This window comes from Sceloporus undulatus, chromosome 5 (assembly GCF_019175285.1).
Source record: "Sceloporus undulatus isolate JIND9_A2432 ecotype Alabama chromosome 5, SceUnd_v1.1, whole genome shotgun sequence".
Taxonomy (NCBI): domain Eukaryota; kingdom Metazoa; phylum Chordata; class Lepidosauria; order Squamata; family Phrynosomatidae; genus Sceloporus; species Sceloporus undulatus.
In genome coordinates, this window is record NC_056526.1 from 83351996 (window position 1) to 83375362 (window position 23367).

Below are 23367 nucleotides of genomic sequence, written 5' to 3' on the forward strand. Positions count from 1 at the left end.
TGGGGTGGGCAGAGGTTTCCCAGCCCTATCTTGCTGGATACCTTCTATATATTAACCAGAGGTAGGTAAGCTTCATATGAGTAGCCTCTCTTTTTCAGGAAGGAGTCATTGTTCTAACTTAGATATGTACAGGGTGATTAAAAAAAAAATGGTGGAAAACTGAATAAGAACAGCTTTATTTCTGAAACATTCTTTTTGAATCACTGGCTGAAATCTATCCCAGCTTCCCTCCTCTTCCCAGTGCAGTGGCACAGGCGTGCTGCCACCAAGCCCTTCTGTGTATATTTAATCTCTCTCAGGTTCCAGAGGATATAAGGGCTCAAAGCCCCCACTCTCTCTCTTATTTGGTTCCTGACAGTTCTGGTCATGGAGATGTGTAACCAGAGCTTTCCCTTCACACTCCCTTAAGAAATCAAACAGGCATTTAAAAAGCGAACTCTTTAATTTTAAAAAAGAGGAAAATCATATAGTAAAAGGTATCTGTAGTTGCAACATGAAAGTTCAAATGGCTTAAAACACAGGTTTTTCAATTACCTTTCCCCCTCGTTGCAAAAAACCCCCAACAATAACTAAACAAAAACAGGCTTAACAGGTTGATATTACTTCCCCCTCCCCTCCGCTCTCAAACTCCACATGTTGTCCAATCCCTTTTCCAAAGACCTAGGAACCTATCCATCTATCTAGGATGGTCCCTGGCTTCCTAAGACATTTCTCAGGATTTCTTCTCTTGCTCAGACCAGAGCAGTCAGTCCTTGTTTACACAACCGGTTTCTCTCTCTGGCCATCATAAACCACCTCCCCTGAATTAACTCTTCCTGAAGTCTTTCAGGGTCATTACAATCACTCTTTTGTTGATTATAGTTCTCCACCTGCTTTTTGCAAATCAGAATGTCTACAGATATATTTCTTTGCTTTCACTGTAAGCATGTCTTAATGGGCAAATTCTACTGAATGAATGCATGGCTGGTTTCTTATCTTTTCTACTATTTTGTTCATTAATTTGTTATTGTTTCTTCAGATGTTGCAGTAGACTTCTGGGTTCTATTGGGTGGTAGTTTATGAAATACTGTTGTTTTTTTAGAATAGAGACTCCCTATTTCATTTCCCTTTTTGCTACTGTTTTAGGCTGTATATTGTATCACAGACACTCCGTATATGCACTGGGCTTTTCCTTTTGAGTTGGCATCCTACTATACAACCCAGTATTGGAATACCACTTCTGAGTTCCCATTCTTAATGCTCTAGCTGTGGTTTCTAAAATACTATTTTTATAATTTATAAGTAGGATAACCACACACCCCATTATTCTAGCACTGATATTGTGAAATTAATATACTGGGGCAAAGCTTTGTTTTAAAACATACAATCTTTTGAAAAAGCAAACCTGGGTTTGTTCAGAAAAAAGAGATAGTTGTAGTCTAGAAATCTCCCCAAGTTACAGACTGGAACAAGATATTTTATTTGCCTGTAATATGCCTTTATAGGACAGATTCTCATAACTGGATCCTTAGTCTGGGGTGAGAAACAGTAATACCCTTTGAATCTGATCTAAGACTTTCATTTTAACCATAAGGCCAAATGATATTACAACTGAGTGTATGAAAGTTTTTTTTTCTTTTTTGCAGAATGTTTTTTAAAACCCCAGGTCTCCATCAATAGTGTCAATAACTTCTCTCAGTTTTGCTGTTTCTGAAGCTGTTCATGAAGTTTACCATAGCTGATAAACACTGTATAGCTGAAAAGGGAGGCTAAAGCTTTTGATCATCTTGTTGTGATGACACTGGAGGAAGGGAAAGGGACACATACATCCCAGGCTTCCATACTATCATGGCAGACTGTGACTTTACATAAGAAGACACCTTTTAAGTTGCCCTGAATTATAAACGGCTTTTAACATTTTCTACTTTCATTTAAAATGTCCACTTATGTTACAACATTTTTTTTGAATTTTTACATTGAATTTGTATAGTTCTGTGCTTTGTTTCCCCCTACTTATTGATTTTAATGTAATATTCATCCCTCAAGCTTTGTTAACAAAATTCAAACACATTCTTACTATTCAAACTATTATAATGGTTTTGAAATAATTCAGATGACGCATGCCCTGATGCCGCCCAGACGGTGGACAGTGTTGCGGTATTCCAGCAGTGCAGTGCTTATGTGCTGTAGCCGTAGGAGCGCCCGAAAGCTATGGTGGCAGTGGTAGAAAGGGTGCCCTTTTGCTGGTTCAAAAAGGAGTAGCATTTTGCTGCCTCTTTTTGAGCTGGATCGGGGCCGCAGCATGTGGTTACTATGGCCCTAATCTGGCGCTCAAAGGAGCAGTGTTACACCGCCCCTTTAGGGCTGTCTGTTTTGGCCCTCATTTACAGAAGAACAATTGTATTAAATTTTCTTCTCTTTTCTAACATTTCAATTGTGTTTTTTATACTTTCCCCTTCTAGCAAGATTCCTAAGACTTATTTGCATGTTTTTGAGAAAATAAAAGTTCTTTGTAAGCTTGACATTTTCTTTCTCTGGATTGTAGTTTTGTGTCTAAACTAAAATTTATACTCTATGCCTGTGTTTAGATAACTGCTAATTAAAAAGACTAATTATAAAATATGGTTTTGTTGTGTACTGACTTTGCTAACTTATTTCAAAACATAGAATCTTCCTCATGTTGTACTTAAAACGGGCTTTGTCTTAAAAGCTTTTGTTTTGCAACTGGTACTTGTCTCTTGGTATTCTATTTATTTTGTGAGTCACACACACTTGAATTTCAGTGTGAACCTTCTGTTTTCTGCTGTTCAAGAAAGATTAACATTCCTATTAAATGGTTTGGTCAGCAGTTGTTACATATTTTAGTTACATAGGTGAAAGAAAGATGGATGCTTACCATGTTGGCTTGAGTTCAGTAGACCTGTTTAAGGTGACAAATTGTCTCCACTTAAATTTGATTTTAAAATATTTGATTAAAAGTATAATTGCTAAAAGGGACACGGTGGGATGCTGATTCTGAAATTCGCACGGTCGGCAGATCGAGACCCAAGTGCCGCACAATGGAGCGAGCTCCCATAACTAATCCCAGCTTCTGCCAACCTAGAAGTTCAAAAGCATGTAAAAATGCAAGCAGATAATAAATAGGTACCACTTTGGTGGGAAGGTAACAGCATTCTGTGCTCCTTAGTATTGACCACAGAGTCGACTTTGACAATGCTGGTTCCTTCTGCTTAGTAGCAGGGATGAACACCACCCCTATAGTCAGGGTGAGTAGACAATCTTGTCAAGGGAAAACCTTTACCTTTTATAATTGTTAAAATCTAACTTCTGTAAAAAAATCAGTCTAATATGAGTCAGCCCTGTATATGAATAAATACTTGAACAGAAGTTTTGTGCTCTCTGCACTGTTTGCTTTCCTTTACACATTACTGCTGTAAATTTAGCTTACTTTACTCTCTGCTTACCAATTTTCAAAGTCATTTGGAGAGTTGGGATAGACAGCCATGGTATTACTTTTCTATAGAATATATAGTCTGCCTTCTAGCTATAAAGTACTAGAATAATAGAACTGTATACTGTATATTGCTTCTGTAAAACAGACTTAAGTTAAACAAAGTAGTGTTGTGGAGGATGTTCATCCAACAGTTTTCATGCAGTATGGCTACTTACCTTGTTTGGGGGCAATTGTTACTTCATTGCAAGGGTATGGGCAGGAATTTCTGCACAGGGCAAACCGGTATAGGGTGTGGAAACATAATCTGTATGCATAGTACTCAACATGATAAAGCGCCTATGCATTCTCTTTTTGTATGCATGCACACATGCGCTGATCCTTTGTGTCACAGTGAATGACATTTAGAAGCCTACAGTGGGAGGAAAATCCTTAGAACATGGAATTTGATACTAGTAATGTAGAACACAAGAGGCTTCAACAGCTCCACTTAAAGTTTCTGCAGTGGGAGGACGGACAAACACAAGTAGATGAGAAGGAGAGAGATGTGATTTTCTTAATCCTAGAAACTTTGATGGAAGTTCAGGGTTCTAGAAGAGCCTGGACTATATATTTTCTATATTATTAACAGCCATTTAAAATTGGATGTCAGTAAGTAACTTAGTATTTTAATTTTAAACTGTACAAATATTCTTTTAGAATTGCACATTCTGTGTATTAAAAAGTCCTAATAATTTCAGTTTCAAAGAAGAGACCTACTGTTTCTGGTAGATCTGGTAGTTTGGTAATCAGTTCTATCAAGAGATTTAGAACTGGTTTCAGATCTGTACTAGTGTTACTTCTCTTTTGTTTCTAAGTGATTAGACTTGTGTCCAAAATATTTCTTTCCACCTATGGTAATACTCTTAGTTTTCCCTCCTTGTTTGTCTTTGCTGGCTCATTGCTCTGAATTTAGTCAGTTTCGCAACCCTACCTGTGCATTTCCCTACAAAAAAGTCAGCATACTTTGAAACAGAGCTCTCTTAATACAACAAATTGGGAACAACAGCACTGGGCAATTTTGTAAGGCTAACTAACAGTTCCTCAGCCACAACCCTACCTCTAGCAGTGTGGATACTAGAATAATGAGTTTTCTACCCAAACTAAAAATTTTAATATAAAATTATATCTTCCCTAGGCTTGTATTACTGTGGTATTTTTAAGATGTCCTAATCTTGCAAGAAAATTTTAGCATTCATCAGAGCTGTCTTCTGGCCCCAGAATAATATTTTGATCTCCAAAATAATAGAGAATCTAAGGCCTGTTACAGACTGCCAAAATAAAGCTGCTTCGGGTCTCTTTGGAGGTATGCTATATAAATGATGCATGGGTCCTAAGAGTCCAGAGATCGCGCCAAAGCCACACTCCATTCCTAAGCACCGGAGTGCAGCTTTTGGTGCAGCTTCCGGATTCTTAGGAGGCATGCATCATTTAAATAGCATTCCTCCAAAGAGACCCAAAGCAGCTTCATTTTGGCAGTCTGTAACAGGCCTAAGTCTGGCAGCCACTTGGGCAAGTCACATGCTCTCAGTCTTAGGGAAAGGCAGTGGCAAATCTCCTCTGAGCAAATATTGCCAAGAAAAACCCACAATAGGGTCACCTTAAGTTTTAAATGATTTGAAGGCACACAGTAACAACTAGGAACCAGACCTCAACAGCACTGGTTGCTCAGTTCAAGTTCTGATATACCAGACATCTCATATGATCCATATTTTGGTTTCTAATGAGGAACAGGTACAGTTGTCATTTACCATATTTGCCAGGTTTAATAGTTTTATTGGCAGTACCAAAATTTTGGAACACTTGTATTCAAAGGTCCTTGTTTGGCTGTTACATGGATTTTAAAAAATATTTTTTTTGTGCCTTTTATGCCAAGTAACTTCCCTAATGTAGAAATCACTATCTGATTTTGAGGTTGACACCTTTTCATTTCTTAACTGTGGGGCACAGCCACCCAAGTTTATCATTATAGCAAATGAGTAAAATGGTGTTCTAACTAGAGTATTAAATAAGCAGAGTGAGAAGTATGTTGTAATTGCAGTTGTTATCATCTTCCCCTTGTAATGATGTCAGTAGTAACTGGAGTGGGGGTGGCACACGCTATGAATCTTTAGAACTGTGGTTTTTGCTTTTCAGTGTGGTTGAATTTTCATGGAGTATCTCATTATATACAGCTTTTTTATCTGCCTCATCTTGTTTTCATTCCTACTGTTGTGATGAGCACATTGAATCACTGTAGCTGCTTTTAACATTTTAAGAAAATACCTCAAAGAGGCCTGGAACGTATTGTATGTCCAGTGCAATATTAAGCTTATGGTTCACTCAGTCAGCAGCAAGATCTCTGTTTCGGTTCTGTAAACTGCCTTTGATACCTGGAGTTGGAAAAGCGGTATTTTGGGTTGGATGCAGGTTAGCTATGTGCACTCGTTCTTCCACTTTTGCTAGAGTTAGGAGCACAAGACCCCGTGAATGTGTAAACACTGCAAATAACAAAAACACTATGTTTTTACCTGAGAGAACACCTCTCTAGGAATCTCTAGGTCCTCCAGTGCAACTCCGTGGTCAACATCTGCCAGACAGTGACCACAGAATTGCACCGGAGGAGCTACAAATGCCTAGTGAAGTGTTCTCTCTAGGAATCTCTAGGTCTTTCAGTGCGACTTTCAGTTAAAGTTGACCACAGAGGTGTGCTAGAGGACCTAGAGATTTCTAGAGAGAACATATTAATTAAATCCGTGAATAATCAAATCCGTGAATAATCAAATCTGCAAAAGTCAAAGCCACAAATGTGGAGAGACAGGTCTGCAATCTAATCTACTGCCTGCTCTTCGTCTTTTCAAGTTAAGCTAATAGCAAACCATCGTCTTACTCAAAGGGAAAAGGGAAGGTATGGTAACAATTTCATTGAGATTATTAACTGTTGTCATAACTGCACAGCACATGGATTCCATTGGGATTCTAATGTTGCACTCGTCAAGTAAATGTACTTATATAGAAACAATGTATCGTTTTGAAAAATGAAGTGGGACACTTTCCTAAGTTCACAATGTGGGATACATTTTTACAGGCATGTGTATGCGTTGTGAGACTAGGAACTGTTTGTAAACTACAGGTGCTTACATCTTTGTTTTGGTAGCACATGTCAAAACAAGCCACTAGGTGGCAATATATTAATTTAAAGCCACTGAAAAGGAGGTTGAAAAATGAAGAACAGTTAGCTAAACTGGAATGGTAAAAATGGTCTAAGATGAACAGTAAAGAATAATTTTGAGATAAGTTTTAATCCATGTAAATGCCATGGTAGTTATGTAAACAATTTATTCAGATATGAAATCACAGCAGCTAAGGTGGTACAGGAATCTGCTCTTTTTAATATAACGTAAAGAAGTACATCTAAACCAGAATTGGGCAAGGCTTGCCCTAAAGATTTTAGTTTACAGCTCCCAGCAGCCAGCATAAATTTGGGAGGAACGTGGGAAAGGGCCTTCTTGGTGACTGCTCACAGACTTTGGAACCCTGTCTCTCAGGCGGTCAGGATGGCTCCCTGTTTGTTTTTGCTCTATGAACAAAATGAAAACATTTCTGTTCCAGCAGTCTTTTAGGAATTGACTGCAAGGGCAGGGACGTAGCTAGATTTTAGGAAGGGGGGGGGTCCAGACTAAGTGCCACCATTATAATGGGGCTTGGGTGCAGCAGCGCAGCAGCAAACACCATTCATTTTTTTAATGGAAGGGGGGCCCGGACCCCAAGAACCCCCCCCCCCTTGGCTATGTCCCTGGCAAGGGTTTTTAAAAGCATGCTGTTTTGCTGAGTCACCATTTGTCTTTTACTGGATTTGTTTTCTGGTTAGTTAAGTTGCTTTCCAACAATAATAATTTACATCAATAGATACAGGGTTTGAATCCCCACATGGCAATGGAAACCTCCTTGGTGACCTTGGGCAAGTCACTCTCAGCCTCAGAGGAAGGCAAAGACATGCCCCATCTGAGCAAATCTTGACAAGAAAACCCTATAGTAGGTTTGGCTTAGGGTAACCATAGATCAGAAATGATGTGTAGGCACACAACAAACACACACACACACGTACACACAAATACATACAGTCCTCCCTCCATATTTGCGGGGATTAGGGGAATGAGACTCCTGCAAATATGGAAAAATTGTGAATAACTCCACCCTCCACACAGAAACCAGATAAAGGGAAGGGTGAGTGGGGGAAGAGGAGCAGGGCTGCATGCCACCTTTCTATCCCTTTAATTGGCTCTCTGCCCCCTTTCAACCCCAGCCCTCTCCTTGGGCAACCCAGGGAATGGCTGGGAAAGAGAAGGCAAGAGATACCTTGGCTTGACTGAAACCCTCCCCACCATCCTTTCCCTGGGCAACCCAAGGAGAGGATCAGGGAGGAGAAGGCAAGATGTGCCTTGGCCCCTCTGAGACCCTTCTCCACATTTTTCCCCTGGGCATCCCAAGGAGAGGATTGAGGAGGAGAAGGCAAGAGGTGCCTTGACCTCTCTGAGACTCTTCTCCCCAATCCTTTCCTTGGGCTGCCCAGGGAGAGGATCAAGGAGGAGAAGGGTCTTGGGGGGACAAGGCACCTCCTGACTTCATCTCCTCATCTCACCCTGGGCTGCCCGAAGAGAGATTGGGCAGAGAGGAGGAGGAGGATTGCTCATATTAGTGGCTTTGACCTCGCAAATAATTGAAACCGTGAGTCTCAAGACCGTGAATATGGAGAGCCGACTGTATATGGTCTTGGGGGAAAGTGTTTTTAACTACATTTGTTTTCATTTTGTAAGCTGTTTTGAGTCTTGGGTATTCAGAGAAGGCAGGATGTAAATGAATAAAATATCAGTAATAGTGAAGTAAGTTTGGAGCTTTTCTAAGAGTGGCTGGAGGGCCACAGTTTGCACATCTGATGAGACTGAGAATGTCATCAAACTGAAATTATAGAAAAGTAGAGTTTGGTTAGTATAGTATGCAGTATTAACATCAACATGCCTTTCTGTATTAAAATGCTTTTAATTAATTAATAATTATAGCAAAATATTTTAAAATTGCAGAATTACACTTGGTGTTTACAATATGGTTTAGGTTAAAAAACAACCTTTTAAAAATACTGAGTGGAAAAGTGTGGCTGCATGGTTGGCATACGGAATCATCTAAAACAAGCTTGTTTTAAACAAGAGTAGGGACTTTCTGGCCTTTGAAATTTTGTTGAACTGCAGCTCCCATAAGCACTAGCCCACATAGCCAATGGTGAGAGATGATGCGAGTTTTAGACTAACAGCTTCTGGCAGGCCACATGTTCTCCGTCACTCACCTGGACATAGACAAGCCCCTTTTCCTGCCAGTGCTGAATCATTTGTGGAATTTAAACTGTGACACAGAGTCCTGCTTCTACAAAGCTGCTTTGTCTGGTTGTCTGGAAATAAATGCTTTTTACTATAGGTGAGTGATAGAATCATTTTTCATTAACCAGTCTCTTGAAAAATGATGTTCTGCCCTCCCCACTGCATTACTGTAACTCAGGGATGAACAGGTTTTGTGGGGCGGTGTCAATTTTTTTGATTAGTTGACTGCTTAAGTGCTGCATGTCTGAAATGAATGTGGCCTAAGGGGAAATGGGTGAAGCTTACTAGAAGATAGAAGGGATACTCTGGGAAAAAAAATAGTTTCCCAGCAGAGAAGGGGCGAGCATCCTGACTTCGGGTGGCTCCGCCCACGAGGCTCCTGATAGGCAGGTAGAAAACAAAAGAGACAATCGGGGCCCAGCCCCGCCCCCATGGGCGGGGCCACCCCAGAGAGCTCCAGTCTTCTTCCTGCCTCGCTCCTGGTAGGACGGATCTCCGCTTCGCTTGCTAAGATTGGAATTTTTGGCTCCCCTGGACTTGCCTGGCTCTTCCCTTCTCCCTTCCCTTCCTTTCTCTCTTCTCTCCCTCTTCCACTCTTCAGGCGACGAGGTCTCTGAGCATACCCGGGACTCCTCAGCCTCTGAGGCAGAGGAGGGTGAGTTGTCACAGGATGAGGGGGAAGACAAGGGCGAACCCCAGGTATCTTCTCGCCTTTTCAAGCCGGAGGATTATGTCCCTCTCATTAAAAAAACTATCAAGGCCTTGGGCATTTCCCTGCCTCCAGGACAGCCCACCCCTCCGGACTCGGACCTCCCCACGGTGAGCAAAGAGCTGTTTCCAGTCTCCTCCTCGCCTGTCCAACAAGTCCCTTGCCCCCTCAACATTATGCAGATTGTCCGAGACAAATGGGCCAGGCCTGCTGCTGCCAGGTCTAACCATAGCGTGATTCGCAAACACTATATTCTCCAGCCACCAGTTATGGACAAGCTCAAGGTCCCATTGGTGGACGCTCCTGTGTCGGCGCTCGTTTCATCCGCCGTGTTCAGTAGAGATGGTGAGGATGCCCTCCGTAACCCGGAGGACAGAAGGGCTGAAGGGGCGCTCAAGAAGGCCCACGAAGCCATGTCCATAGCCATTAGGGCAGCCACCACTGTCTCTATGGTGATGCGAGCCAGCCTTCAGTGGTCCCGCCAACTCCTAGATCTCCTGCCCAATCCTGACGCCAGGGTCAGGCAGACAGTCAATAAGCTGGCTAAGGCCGCAGCCCTCGTGGCTGATGGCACCCTGGACACTATTCAGCAGTGCGCCCGAGCCCAGGCTGCAGCCGTAGCGGTTCGCAGACAGTTCTGGCTAAAAAACTGGAGTGTGGACTCCAAATCCAAGCAGAACCTAGCCTTCACTCCCTTCTTGGGATCCAAGCTCTTCGGAGAATCACTAGATCCAGTGCTGGTTGAGGGCAAAGATAAGAAGAGGTCTCTGCCCTCAGTCAAAAGAAAGGATGACAAGAAACAGTATAGATACCGCTCTTCCTTTCGTTCTTCTCAGTCCTTCTACCCCTCCAACCCTCAATCCTTTCGAGCCAGGGAGTCCCGGCCCGGCAAGGCCAGATGGGGAGACTCCAAGTTCTCCAAGCAGGGCAAATCCTCCTTTCCAGCCAAGGATGGTGGAGGTCCCAAACAGCCCCGCAAAAACGCCCCGCAATGACGGGGTCCCCCCGGTAGGGGGCAGACTTCGGGAGTTCGGCCACATCTGGGAGACTTCCACTTCAGACAGGTGGGTCATCGACACTATCCGTCACGGCTACAGGATACAGTTTCATCACAAGCCCGGTGACAGATTCTTGCCTTCTCCCAGATCGGCCGACCCCCTCAAGCATCGCCTCCTACTGGAAGCCATCGACCGCCTTCTGGCCGTCCACGCCATCGAGCCGGTGCCCACACAAGAGAGAGGCCAGGGGTGCTACTCAACTATCTTCCTTGTGCCAAAGAAAAACGGTTCATGGAGGGCCATCCTGAACCTCAGGAGTGTCAACCGGTTTATCCTCAAGAAGAAGTTCAGGATGGAGACTCTAAGGACCATCCTGGACAGCCTCCAGCCTGGAGACTTTCTTTCTTCACTAGACTTACAGGATGCTTACCTACACATTCTGATTCACCCCTCTTCACGTCGTTTCCTCCGCTTCAGATATGGCAACCGGCATTTCCAATACCGTGCACTCCCCTTTGGACAGGCCTCTGCTCCCAGGGTCTTCACCAAGGTCATGGTGGCATTGGTCGCCCATTGGAGGAGACTCCGTCTCCACGTCTACCCTTACCTCGACGATCTGCTGATTCGATCATCCTCCAAAGATCAGGGACTTCTCGACACCAACCACATTCTCACATCTCTGCAGGAGCACGGGTTTCTCATAAATCTGGAAAAGAGCACCCTTGTTCCAGACCAACACATCCATCACCTGGGAGCCCTCATAGACACTCAGTCAGGCACGGTACGACTACCTCCAGACCGGATCCGTTCCATTCAAGAGGCCATATCAGAGGTCCTCTCAGCCCCGCGAGCCAGTCTCCAGCTCTTGGCTCACCTCCAGGGTCTCATGATTGCGGCCATCCCGTGCCTGCCGTGGGCGAGATTCCACGCCAGGCCATTGCAGTGGCTTCTCCTACCCCACCAGCGAGCCATCGCTCTCAAGAGGCACAAGACGATTCGCCTGTCCAGCGAAGTGCGCCAGTCCCTTAGTTGGTGGACATCCAAAGCAATCCAAAACAGTCTCCCGATCTGGAAACCCTCCAGGGTCCAGATAACTACAGACGCCAGTCTCTGCGGATGGGGGGCTGTCTGCGGGACGTTGCTAGCCCAGGGCCGCTGGAGCCCATCGGAACAGTCCCACAGCATCAACTGGCTGGAACTATGAGCGATTCGCCTAGCCCTCCGCACCTTCCACCAGAGGGTTCATCACAGACCTGTCCTCATAAGAACGGACAACATCACTGCGAAGGCTCACGTCAATCGTCAGGGAGGAACCAGGTCCCGGTCCCTGATGCTCGAAGCTCAGTCCCTGCTGAGCTGGGCCGAGGCCAACCTCACGGCCCTGGAGGCCGAACACCTTCAAGGATCCCTAAACTCCAAAGCCGACTGGCTAAGCCGGACGGACATAGACCAGGGAGAGTGGAGCCTACATCCAGAGGTTTTTCAGACCATTTCACACAGGTTCGGCAAGCCAGTTCTGGACCTCTTCGCCTCCCCAGTCAACGCCAAGACACCCAGGTTCTTCTCCAGGTTCCAAACAGAGGGGGCCGAAGACGTAGATGCTCTCAACTGTCCATGGCCGGAGGGTCTGCTGTACGCGTTCCCACCTACTCCTCTACTCGCCAAACTACTGGCCAGAATTCGCAGGACCCGAGCTCAAGTCCTACTAGTGGCCCCAGCCTGGCCCCGGCGACCCTGGTTCTCCTAAATCCTCAGCATGGCAACTCAGAGTCTCCCTCTACCAGCCAGGTCAGACCTCTTAGCCCAGGGACAGGTCCACCACCCAGACCCAACCTGGCTACGGCTTCACGCCTGGAAATTGAACGCCGCATGCTGAGCGGCTACGGCTACTCTCCAGAGGTGATAGATTCCATCCTGGCATCTAGGCGTCAGTCCACTCTCAAGATTTACGAATACACCTTCAGAGCATTTAGGAGATGGTGTAAGCGCAAGAACAAAGATTTCATCAACGTCTCAGTCCCTACGGTCCTTCAGTTCCTCCAGGACGGATTTCTCCAGGGGCTTCGACCTAATACCATAAGAAGACAGGTGGCAGCCATCACCTCCATCCTTCCCCATGAGGACGCGACAAGGATAGCCCTGCATCCCCATATCCGCAGGTTGCTCAAAGGGGTCGCCAATAGGGCACCCCCAACCAGACATCGGTTCCCGTCCTGGCAGCTCCACAAGATCCTTAAGGCTTTGACTGTTCACCCCTTTGAGCCTTTGAGGGAAGTGCCCCCAAGTTCCTCACCCTCAAGACATTAATGCTGACGGCGCTCACCTCGGCAAGGCGAGTCTCCGAGATAGGTGCTCTTTCAGTCCGCAAAGAGTTGTGCATCATCAGGCCAGACTCAGTCCTCCTGAGACCCGACCCGACCTTCGTCCCTAAAGTCAACTCTGTCTTCCACACGTCCCAGGACATTGTGCTCCCTTCCTTCTGCCCTCGACCGTCCGGAGACTTGGAGAGGGCCTGGCATACTCTCGACGTTCGCAGGGCCATAAAGATCTATCTCAAGAGGACGACAGCCTTCAGGAAATCTGAGGCCCTGTTTGTATCCTTCAGGCCTAATTCCAAAGGTAAAAAGGTGTCAGTCTCAACCTTGGCCAGGTGGATTAGAGAGTGCATCGTCCTCTGCTACAAATCATTAAACCTTCAACCACCAGGGGGTATCACAGCGCACTCAACCAGGAGTGCGGCTACTTCGGCGGCGCTGGCCACCAATGCCCCATTGGCCAAGATTTGCAGGGCAGCCACCTGGAAGTCCCCTTCCACCTTCGTCAGGCACTACAAGCTGGACCTGTTCCAGTCAGCCGAGGCGGCCTTCGGCCGCAGGGTGTTACAACAAGTGGTCGCTGAGTCGCCTTCCGCGCCAGTCGGCCCGCCCTAATCCTTGGGCCTGCTTGTGTACATCCCGAAGTCAGGATGCTCGCCCCTTCTCTGCTGGGAAACGGAGCGTTGGACTTACCTGAGAGACGTTCCTTTCCAGCAGAGAAAGTCCGAGCATCCTCCCCACCTTAACTTGCCTACTGGCGTGGGTGGGCGACTCCTTTCTTCTCTCCTTACAGTTTGACCAGTTTTTCCTCAGCTGGTAACCGACTGGAGCTCTCTGGGGTGGCCCCGCCCATGGGGGCGGGGCTGGGCCCCAATTGTCTCTTTTGTTTTCTACCTGCCTATCAGGAGCCTCATGGACGGAGCCACCTGAAGTCAGGATGCTCGGACCTTCTCTGCTGGAAAGGAACGTCTCTCAGGTAAGTCCAACGCTCCGATACAAATCAAGTAAAAATGTAAATGTGTTTTTTTAGTTTAAGCCTATAAATATATTGATGATTTTGTAATAAAAATAGTATTAAGAAATAATATGGTCCCAAAGCTGCTAAAATGAATTCTTATTTGAAAAGATTAATCATTTTAATGCATTAAATATTACTGTATTCATTACAGTTGATTTAGTATTTAAATTAATTCATTATGAAATACATTAAATTCATTATAGAGTGTTTTTAATTCATTATGGAGTAATCTTAATTTTAATTTTAAATCAATGTGGGAAACCAAGAACTTTAGATTAACTTAACTATTGTAGAGTAGCAGTGATAGTAGATCTTGCAAGTACCAGTAGACTGAGGACAGTCTTTGAAAAGGTTTCTGCTTGATGGGTAATTTAAAAGGTATTGACTCAGCTAGTCAACTGCATCATATTAATTCAGTGGTCCCCAAATATTTTTGGGCTACCACCTCATTTCTTCTTGGGCATCAATCCTAGTGCCTCCCCAAGCATGTTTCTTGATAATGGCTCTACTGTTACTGCAAATTCAAAACAACCAATCTCATTTGCTGCTCCCTTTGCACCCAGTCATCTTGGAAGCAGCAACAGAGCAGCTGTCTGAACAGTGACCAAGAATTCTCTCACCTATTCCAGGCTTGTGGCAACAAGACACAAGCGAAAGGCTTCTTGGTCACTGCTCCCTTTGTACCCAGTCATTCTGGGAGCAGCAACTAAACAGCTGGTTAAGCAATAGCAATAGTAAGTACATTTCTATACCGCTTATCAGTATAGAAACGTAAACATTCCCTAAGCAATTTACAATGTGTAACCTAATTGCCCCCAACAAGCTGGGTACTCATTTTAGCAACCTATGGAAGGATGCAATGCTGAGTGGACCTTGGAGTCCCTGGCTGGGATCGAACTCACAACCTTATGGCTGTGACTGCCTGCAGTACAAGCATTTAACTACTGCACCATCAGGGCTCCCTAGTGGCTAAGCAGCAACTGAGAAGTCTCTGACTTGTGCCAGTCTTGCAGCAAAGACTAGCCTGGACAAGAGGCTTCTTGCTGGCTGCCCAAGCGGCTGCTCAGTTGCTGCTCCCAAAGTGACCAGGTGCAAAGGAAGAAACTCCCCAGTGAGGAAGGACTCTCAATCCTTTTTTGTCAGGGCAGAGAGGGGTCCAGCCAGTATGTGTGTATTGGGTTTATAGAGGCTACTGTTCTGGATTGAAGACTACTGTGGATGGGGAAAGGGAGATATTTTAACTACAGAGCTGCTCCAAGGTGAAGGACTTTTTCCAATAATCTTTCTCATATACTCCTCCCCACACAGCTTCAAGTGTCCCACAAACATTGTTTCTTCTGCTACCTCTTTTCTCATCCTGTCCAACAAAAGGAAGCAATAGCAGCAGTGCAACTTGAATTTGCCAGCCAAGTCTCAGCAAAGCTTAAGCAGGATCCCAAATTTGAAAGCTCCTTTTTGCCACCACTTCTCTCCCACTGCAACATACTCTAACGCCTCACTCTAGTCTGCCCTGAATGGTGCTGCTCCAAGCCACAGAAGCAATGCCCTGTGCCAAAGCCTAATGAGAATTTTCCAACTACTAGTGACAGACGCGACTAAGGGAGTGAGCTAGTGCAGGCAAGTGCAGAGCGGGAGACACCACCACATGAAATGATCAGGTGGGGTATACTGCCCATTTTGGGAATCACTGTGTTACTGGTTGACTATCACAAAACTGCACCACTGATTTTTGGTAGTAGGGTTTTAAGTTTATTTTTTCCTGGCCAGCTTATTGACCAATGAAAAAGCAGTTTTGGGGTGCTGTAGCTCATAGCCAGAAGTTTGCTCACCTGTTTTATACTGCAATATATTTGGTGCTTCCTGTTTGCTTTCAGCCCAATCCAAGCTGCTGGTGGTTTCATTTAATGTCCTAACAGCTAGGGATCCAAATATTAGTGGGATTATCTTCCTCCTCATCCTGCCTGTGATGTAAGTGTGCGTGTGAGTGTATGTGCACATGCGCCTTCAAATCACCTGTTGACATTTGGCAACCCCATGAATTTCATAGGGTTTTCTTAGGCAAGGAATACTCAGAGGTGGTTTACTAGTTCCTTCCTCTGAAGTATAACTTACAGCAGCTGGTATTCATTGGTGGCCTCCTGTCCAAGTACTAATCAGGCTTGACTCTGCTTATCTTCTAATATCAGATGGGATTTGGTGCCTTTAGGGTCTTTCCTTGCCAAGTATCTTGAAGATAATATGTGTTGGGGGGAGAGTATCTGTGGCCCTCAGAATATGAAATAACCTCTCTGTGGTCCTGCACAGAGATGAAATATTTCTATTCTCCTTGGACTTTTAGGATAGCTCGTAGTCATAATGTGGCCTAAATACGCTAAAGCAATGGTTCCCAAACATTGATCCTCCAGATGTTTCAGATTTCAGCTCCCAGAAATCACAGTGAGCTTGGCTGCTATTCAGGGATTCTGGGGGTTGACGTCCAAAACATCTGGAAACCACATACACACAAGTCATATCAGGCTTTCTACACAAACAAGAATTATGGTAAGTAATGGATGTAATAACTTATTTAGAAAACCTGATGTTCTCTAATCGCAATCCACAGTAATTTGCTGTTATATTGTACGACAAAATGCCACCTATTCACTTGTTACTGAAAAGAAAATGTTATTTTTTTTCCTCTGAAAATCATCTGCTTTGTTCTTAATTTCTTGACTTCACAGTAAAGGAGGAAAAATTGTCTATATTCGACTATGTCAACCTCATGTACAGTAGAAACTTAGTATATATATTTTTGCCAGACATTTTCCAGTGATTTTTCTTTTTCTTTTTGCTCTTCTTTGAACTACAAAGGAGGTTGTGTATTACCAGTGTTATTAAGCTGAAGGACTGGTTTAATGACTCAGATATGAGATTAATTGAAAGGTTGTTAACTTTAAAATAGGTAAAAATTGAAAAAAGTACAACCAACATCAATAAGTGGTTTCATGTACACATCTGATTTCTGTCTTACAAAACTGCATATTTGAAACATTTTCTAAAGGCATATTAAGTGAATTTCTGTCCTCTGTAGAGAAAGGAGAACTCTAGAAAGCTTTATACACATTTCACATTCTTTTAAAAAAGATTTTGGTCTGAGAGCAAAAAAGTTGCATTTTTTAATTGTATACTTTACTACCATACTACCATTCTGCTCCAACGGTATCAGCTGAGGAGCTTCATGCATGGGTGGATCTTGATGATATGACTGAATAGAGTCCTTGCTAGTATATCACTAGAGACAGGCTGGTATACTCAGCCAGTAAAGGAGGATAGAAATTAATAGCAGAGAGGATTTAGCTGGCCTTAAGATGAAACTATCGCCCTGTTTAGACCGGCCATTAAGGGCAGCCTGGGGGTGGAATTTCCAAGAATGAAATCCGCTCCATAGAGTTCAAAACTGCTCTTCCGTGATTCAACCTGGTTCTGAGCCATCTTCATGGTATAGATTAAAATTCTTTTCATGGATGGGTAGATCACATTTCGGCAGATGTGGCCATGGCCTCTCTTTTGCAGGTAGTCTTGGAATTTGCTGCTTGTCCACATATTGTGATAAGGCAAATGTGAACTGCAGTCAGTAGGATTCTTATAATTTTTCTGGATGGCATTATTGCAAAGATGAATGGAACTGTGAACATGAAACATAAGATTACTACTAGAAAACAGTGGCACTGAAATGTACAATGCTAATCAATTTTTATAGAAAAAAATACAGGTAAAAGCTGCATGAATTATGCCTTGTACAGCTGCATCCGTACTGCAGAAATAATCCTGGTTGGCACCACTTTAGCTGCCATGACTCAATGAGGATGGGTGCCTATCAGCAAGACAATACCTACTATTAGATAGAATGAAATGGCTACCACAAACATCTGATTTGGAATTTCAGGAAAGGACAGCAAATTCTTAGTTATTTAGTTCGTTATTTTCTGCTTGCAGATTTTTCTATTTCATGTGTCAAAACATCTTGGCCTTACAAACACTATAATATTTGTTACCTGTGCAGATTATCTAAGGAGAAACGTTGAGTGGAAAATCTCAGATAGCTTTCTTTGTAGAACCATAATGCCAAGGGGTTCCAGTCTGTCACAAGAAACCATTGCCTAATATCAAACTTTGTATCATAAATCAGTAATGGTGCCTCAATGTACTTTTGGACAATCCACTTGTGATCTTTCACTGGAAATTGATCTGTTGGTTCAACTAGTTTTAATATTTCTTCCAGTCTGTTCTTGCATACTATTTCTGAAAAAGAGAAAGATATAGGAATAACAATGTCATCAGCTGCATTTGGACATAACATTAAACTAGTATTACTGCAAAGTCTAGCTTGCCATTTAGGAATAGTGTGTTTGTCTATACTATCCAGTTGTCCATGCTTGAAATTTTGCACCAACAGCAGTAGTTAAACTAACTGGCAAGTAATGAGGTTTTTGAAGGCATGGAGAAATATATTTAGGTGTTATCAGCATATTGATAGCACCATGCCCAAGCCTCCAGATTTGATAACACATTATATGTGACAGTCCAGCCTCTTAGATTATTTACATGTGTGAAATAGCATTTGCATATTTGAAGGTATACAACAATGGCAATATATTGCTTAGGTACAATCTTCAGTAACTAATGAATTATGCTTAGTTACAATCTTCAGTCAACAGAGTTATAAGTACTTACTGAATGAGAGCATAGTACTGTTCAATCGTAGATTCTATAGTTAGCCTACAATTCTCCGCCCTCTAAACAGAATGGCAATGCAAAGTGCTGCACACACAAAAAATGTGAGGTAGTCTTGGTTTGAAATGCTCAATTCCTGGACTTCTGAAAACTCAGATCTGTTATATCTCCAACAGAATGCAAATGTACAGGATAGCTCAGTCAGGAACACAAGAGATCTTATTAAACCCATGTTTCTCCCATCATGTGGCTACTGACTGAACTGAAATGGTCACCATCTGTTTATGTCTTAGGATGAGTTGCATAGCAACTCTATGACTGAGACATTGTGATGGTTGGTCCTGAACTACAGGGGCTAATCTGGAAGGAGATGACATCACATGCTAATGAGCTGTGACATGATAGCTGATGTAAGGTCTAACTTACCAATCAGAGAGTCAGAAGTGCCTTGAAAGCACACAGCAACAAACAAAAACTCCAGGTAAATTGTTAAGATCCCCCCCTTAGTATATAAATAAAAACATGTTATGCTTGAAGTCACTACTAGAACCCTAGAGATGAAGGTAAAGAATGCCATTCTACTGAGGCTATATTTCAGAGGAAGGAACTGGCAATACCACCTCTGAGTATTCCTTCCTAAGAAACCAATATGAAATCAACAGTCACAGTCAATCAAGGGGCAACATGAAGGCACATATACACATACACATTGAGACAAACAAGCACATCAGTTGTACCTCCAGACACCACAAGAACAGGAGACAACCGATCAGACTTATGGCTACTCCATCTGTGGTTGCTAAAGATTTCTTTCCACTGTGTCCAATTTAACCAAGCCCTAAAACCAAAACAGAGTTTATTCCCCCCCCCCCCTAGAATCAGAATAAAATCTGAATTATTATATGAAGTTTTCTTTTGAAGGTGAACTGGAAAGAAAGCAGACAGATTAGTGATTCAGAATAAGTGTTGAACTCAACAAAATGTTTAATCTGGCTCACTGGCTTCACCAAAACCAGATTAAGAAAGAAATGATCCGCATATTCAACCATCCATGGATTGAAAATGTCAAATAAATAAATAAATAAATAAATAAATGGGGGAAAAATGCTGATTTTGCCGTTTTTTAAACGACACCATTTTACTATGCTATGGTATTTAATGGAACTTGAGCATCACCAGATTTTGGTATTCACAGGAGATTTTAAAACCAAACCCCAGCAGATACCAAGGGCCCATTGTATGAGTCAAAACACTCCCAAAAATTTAGCTGAGAGCCAAAATACATGGCCCGTTCTTGCCCTGTTCACAGGAACAAGAGGATGCATTACATTCCAACTTCAAAGTAGCCAATCATGGTTCACCTATGATACAGTATAAACCTGGGCTAGCATGTCTAATTCAGATCATAAACTGCATAGGATATAGAAACTTCCTCCATATCTAGTTTTTCTCAGCAAAATCTAAAACCTCTCTACTTTTTGAGTTCACTGGGGCTCCTCTAAGGTAATCTATATAAGATTACAGTCCTAGGTGCTGAGCAGATGGAGAGGGAAAGACCTGGATTTACCCCTGTGGTTTCCTGATTGGTGGGAGAACTTGCTGACCACACTGCTGGCTCCCACAATGGGTTGGACACCCGTCGGCAGTCCACACACCCCATTTTCTGCAAGCATGGACTGGCGAAAAGGGGCCATTTGCAGGTACAAGCTGAACTGCACCATTATTTTTTCTCTTCTGCCCCAGACACATGGGTACAGATGCATGGATGTGCCACCAGAAGCAAACAGTTGCCTTCCTTGCCCTGCCTAGCTATCAGTCCCTTCACTGTCCTGTCGAACTATCCTTGTGACCAGCCACTCAATTGCATAAGCACTCTACCACCCATACGGTGCATTGGTGTGCCCAGTGACACATTGGTAGACCACAATAATGGAGGCCCCCTGTATATTCCCTCTTTCCTCCTTTCTCCCATTGCCCCCCGTTGGACCAGTTCATTAATGTTCGCATGAAATCCGTTGTTTTGTTGATGACCTGCCATGTTTGTTGCCATTTTACATCATGAGGTGTGTGATGGGTTGATGGTACAACTGACTAAGCATGCATACTTGATCAGTTTGTGGGTGAGCAACAAAAAGAACTATGGGCATCAATGATGCCAGCGGCTTGTTGGTCACTTCCCCTGTCTTTGTACCAGCACATAATCCACATACTGGTGTGATAGTTTGCCCTGTCCAGCTTGATTTGGAGTAAACATGTGGGGGGTTATTGTGCTTTGGCTTTTAGCCCTGGAGTACAGCTTTGTTCCTGTTTGTCCCCGTTTTGGCCATGTCCTTCATTTAAACAGGTAGGTTTCCTGCTTGTTCTGCCTTTTTCCAATCATGTGGATAGCCCTTTAATTAGGATTCCAGTGCTTTGTAAATGGTGTTATAAACTATGGAAATCTGCTCCATGTGTTCACAATTTTTGTTTGGATAAATAATGAAGCAGAGCTTCTCTTGGAGAATGGGGAACAGAGACAGACATTTTTCTACCATGTGTGTCAGATGTGGGCTCTTTGGGACTCTAAAAGTCTTATTTGTAAGGAACAGCTGGCTAGAGTCCTGAACAGAAGACCTCCTTTTAGAGGGAGGATTTTCTACAGGTCTTTGTTGCTGGTCATTTTTGTTCCTGCGCTTACAAGCTGGGAGAAAACACCACACCCTTTTCTTATTTGTGAGTTTTTATTACCAATGTACCTAAAACAAACACAGCAATAAAACATGTGACCTCAAGCCAGTACAACCTTTCTTCAAAAGCTAATAAGAAGTGGATGGTGAAGGAAGCGTAAGTTAATAACAAGAGAAACTTTCCACTGTTAAAAATATGAGACACTTTTCACACTGATGAAGCCTTTGGAGCTTAATAGCCTTTTAAGAGAGCTTCTTTCTGTAAGGAAAGATTATAAGAGCATGATTTAAGAAAGATTTAGAGCTAGATAAAGTAACATTAATATGATTCTGCATTTCATGCAAAGGGTTAAGAATTATAGGGCACTCCAGTGCCTAGGCAAAAAAATCCACTTGTGGGGGCCCTACATCTTTAACACTTTGACACTTTCTGATGTCATAATACCTTCAGTGAACAAAGAAGTGATTTAAACTGCCAGACAAGATGTGAAAGATTCATATGGAAGAATTCACATGGTTTCAGAGAAGTAAGAAGGAAGAAACATGGAAAGGGGGAGGAAGACAGAAGGAAGAAATGGATGGGGAGAATATGGACGTGCACTTACTTCTCGGAGTCCAGGCATCATGGGAAATCCGCAAAGTAGCTCTGTATTCCTCAATATGGTCTTAGGTGAACAAAATCCCATTTATTTATGTTTTACTTGATTCATAGAAGTACCTTATCTCAGAAAATAAGAATTAAACAGTTCCAACTTCTTTTGAAGCCTTATTATGCTTTTGTATATATCTTACATGTTATGTATTTGGAAAAAATATCTCAAATAAATTATTTTTCATTTAAATGCATACTAGTTCTTCAAAAGGAGAGAAAGAACAATGTTAACAGATATTTGAATGCTTGCTGTTTACAGAGTAGCTTATGCATGCATACATCTTTATTCCCTCTGTCACATTGTTTGTAAAAAACCCATATAATGACTGGCTAGGTCAGGGCTTCATTTAATTGGTTAGACAACTAGATGAACACAAAGAGATCATATTATTATATGTTCTGCTATAAGAACAGAAGTGATGTACAGCCACTTGTGAGCCAGCCTTTAATCTTCTTTGTGGCTCATAAAACAATTTTCCATGCTAATCACTATGGTTTGATGGTTATGATGAGACTGTTGTAAAGCTGACAGTTGCTTTACCGTTGGTCCCTTCCAATTATGAAATAGGATAGTACCATTCAGACAGTTTGAAGAAGCTGATAACTATTGTTAGTTCTTGGATTTGCTGCTGGCTCTTTGCATTTTGCATTGTCTTTGAGATCATTGCTTTGTCTTTTCTTTGGTCCTCTCTATTTTGCTCTATTTCTTTTGTCAGATGAATATGAATATATGTCACTTGTTACAAAGAGGCATTAATTTTGGTCATATCCTTTAGGTACTCCTGCAATAAAAATAAAGTTAAAGGGCTTATCTGCCAAGATGGTGTCTGTTTCCAAAAAAAATCAGTACCTCCTTTAAGACTTAGGTTGATTCCACCTCCCAACTTCAGAAAGTACCCTGTCACTAACACTTGCCCTCCTGTCACCCTTTTAACACTACTCTTAAGTGTCTAAGGGCTAGGGTCCCAAGTGTCCCCATAAAACAGCTTCAGTATTTTAAGGAATGTGTTCTTCCTTCTTTCCAATTGATAACATTTCTCTACCGTTGATAACAATCAATTCAGTCGAGTCATCCACTATATAATCAATAAGTAACTTTTACTGAGAAACATATACAAATAAAAATATCATATATGAGTTAACTTCAAGCGTAGTGTGGTTACTTTAAAATCAAATGCTTGGCAGGCTTTAACCACTCTCTTTTCCTCTAGACACACATCCCTGTAGTTACAGGTCCTTCATTCTGAGTTGAGCATCCATATTGTTGCTGTGGGGACATGAATGCTGCTGTCTCTGTAACTTTCTCCTGATCTTGCCCCAGAGTGTGGAATGTTAAGTTGAAAAATTAATTTGATAGTGTTGAATATTAGAAATTAGGAAATTTATTCACTAGTACAAATGCTTATAAAGTGATCCCTCTACATTTCCTGGAGATAGGTTTGAAGGACCCCTGTGAATGTGGGGGAAAATGCAAAT

General features: G+C 42.9%; 2 protein-coding genes across 2 annotated transcripts in view; one reads left to right on the top strand and one right to left on the bottom strand.

Moving 5' to 3' along the window:
• Nucleotides 1–17027: 17027 nt before the first annotated feature.
• Nucleotides 17028–18836, bottom strand: LOC121930570 (protein monoglycylase TTLL8-like). Its single transcript, XM_042467081.1, has 3 exons — nucleotides 18574–18836; nucleotides 17895–18141; nucleotides 17028–17524 (listed from the first exon to the last, which is right to left on the bottom strand). The coding sequence occupies exons 1-3, from the start codon at nucleotides 18584–18586 to the stop codon at nucleotides 17203–17205; spliced, it is 582 nt and encodes a 193-aa protein (XP_042323015.1). The 5' UTR covers nucleotides 18587–18836; the 3' UTR covers nucleotides 17028–17202.
• A 2931-nt stretch (nucleotides 18837–21767) lies between these two features.
• SRPK2 (SRSF protein kinase 2) overlaps nucleotides 21768–23367 on the top strand; it is a 118513-nt gene continuing 116913 nt past the window's right edge. The window contains 1 exon segment of the mRNA XM_042467084.1: nucleotides 21768–21909. Within this exon segment, the coding sequence (XP_042323018.1) occupies nucleotides 21783–21909 (127 nt within the window). The 5' untranslated portion in view covers nucleotides 21768–21782.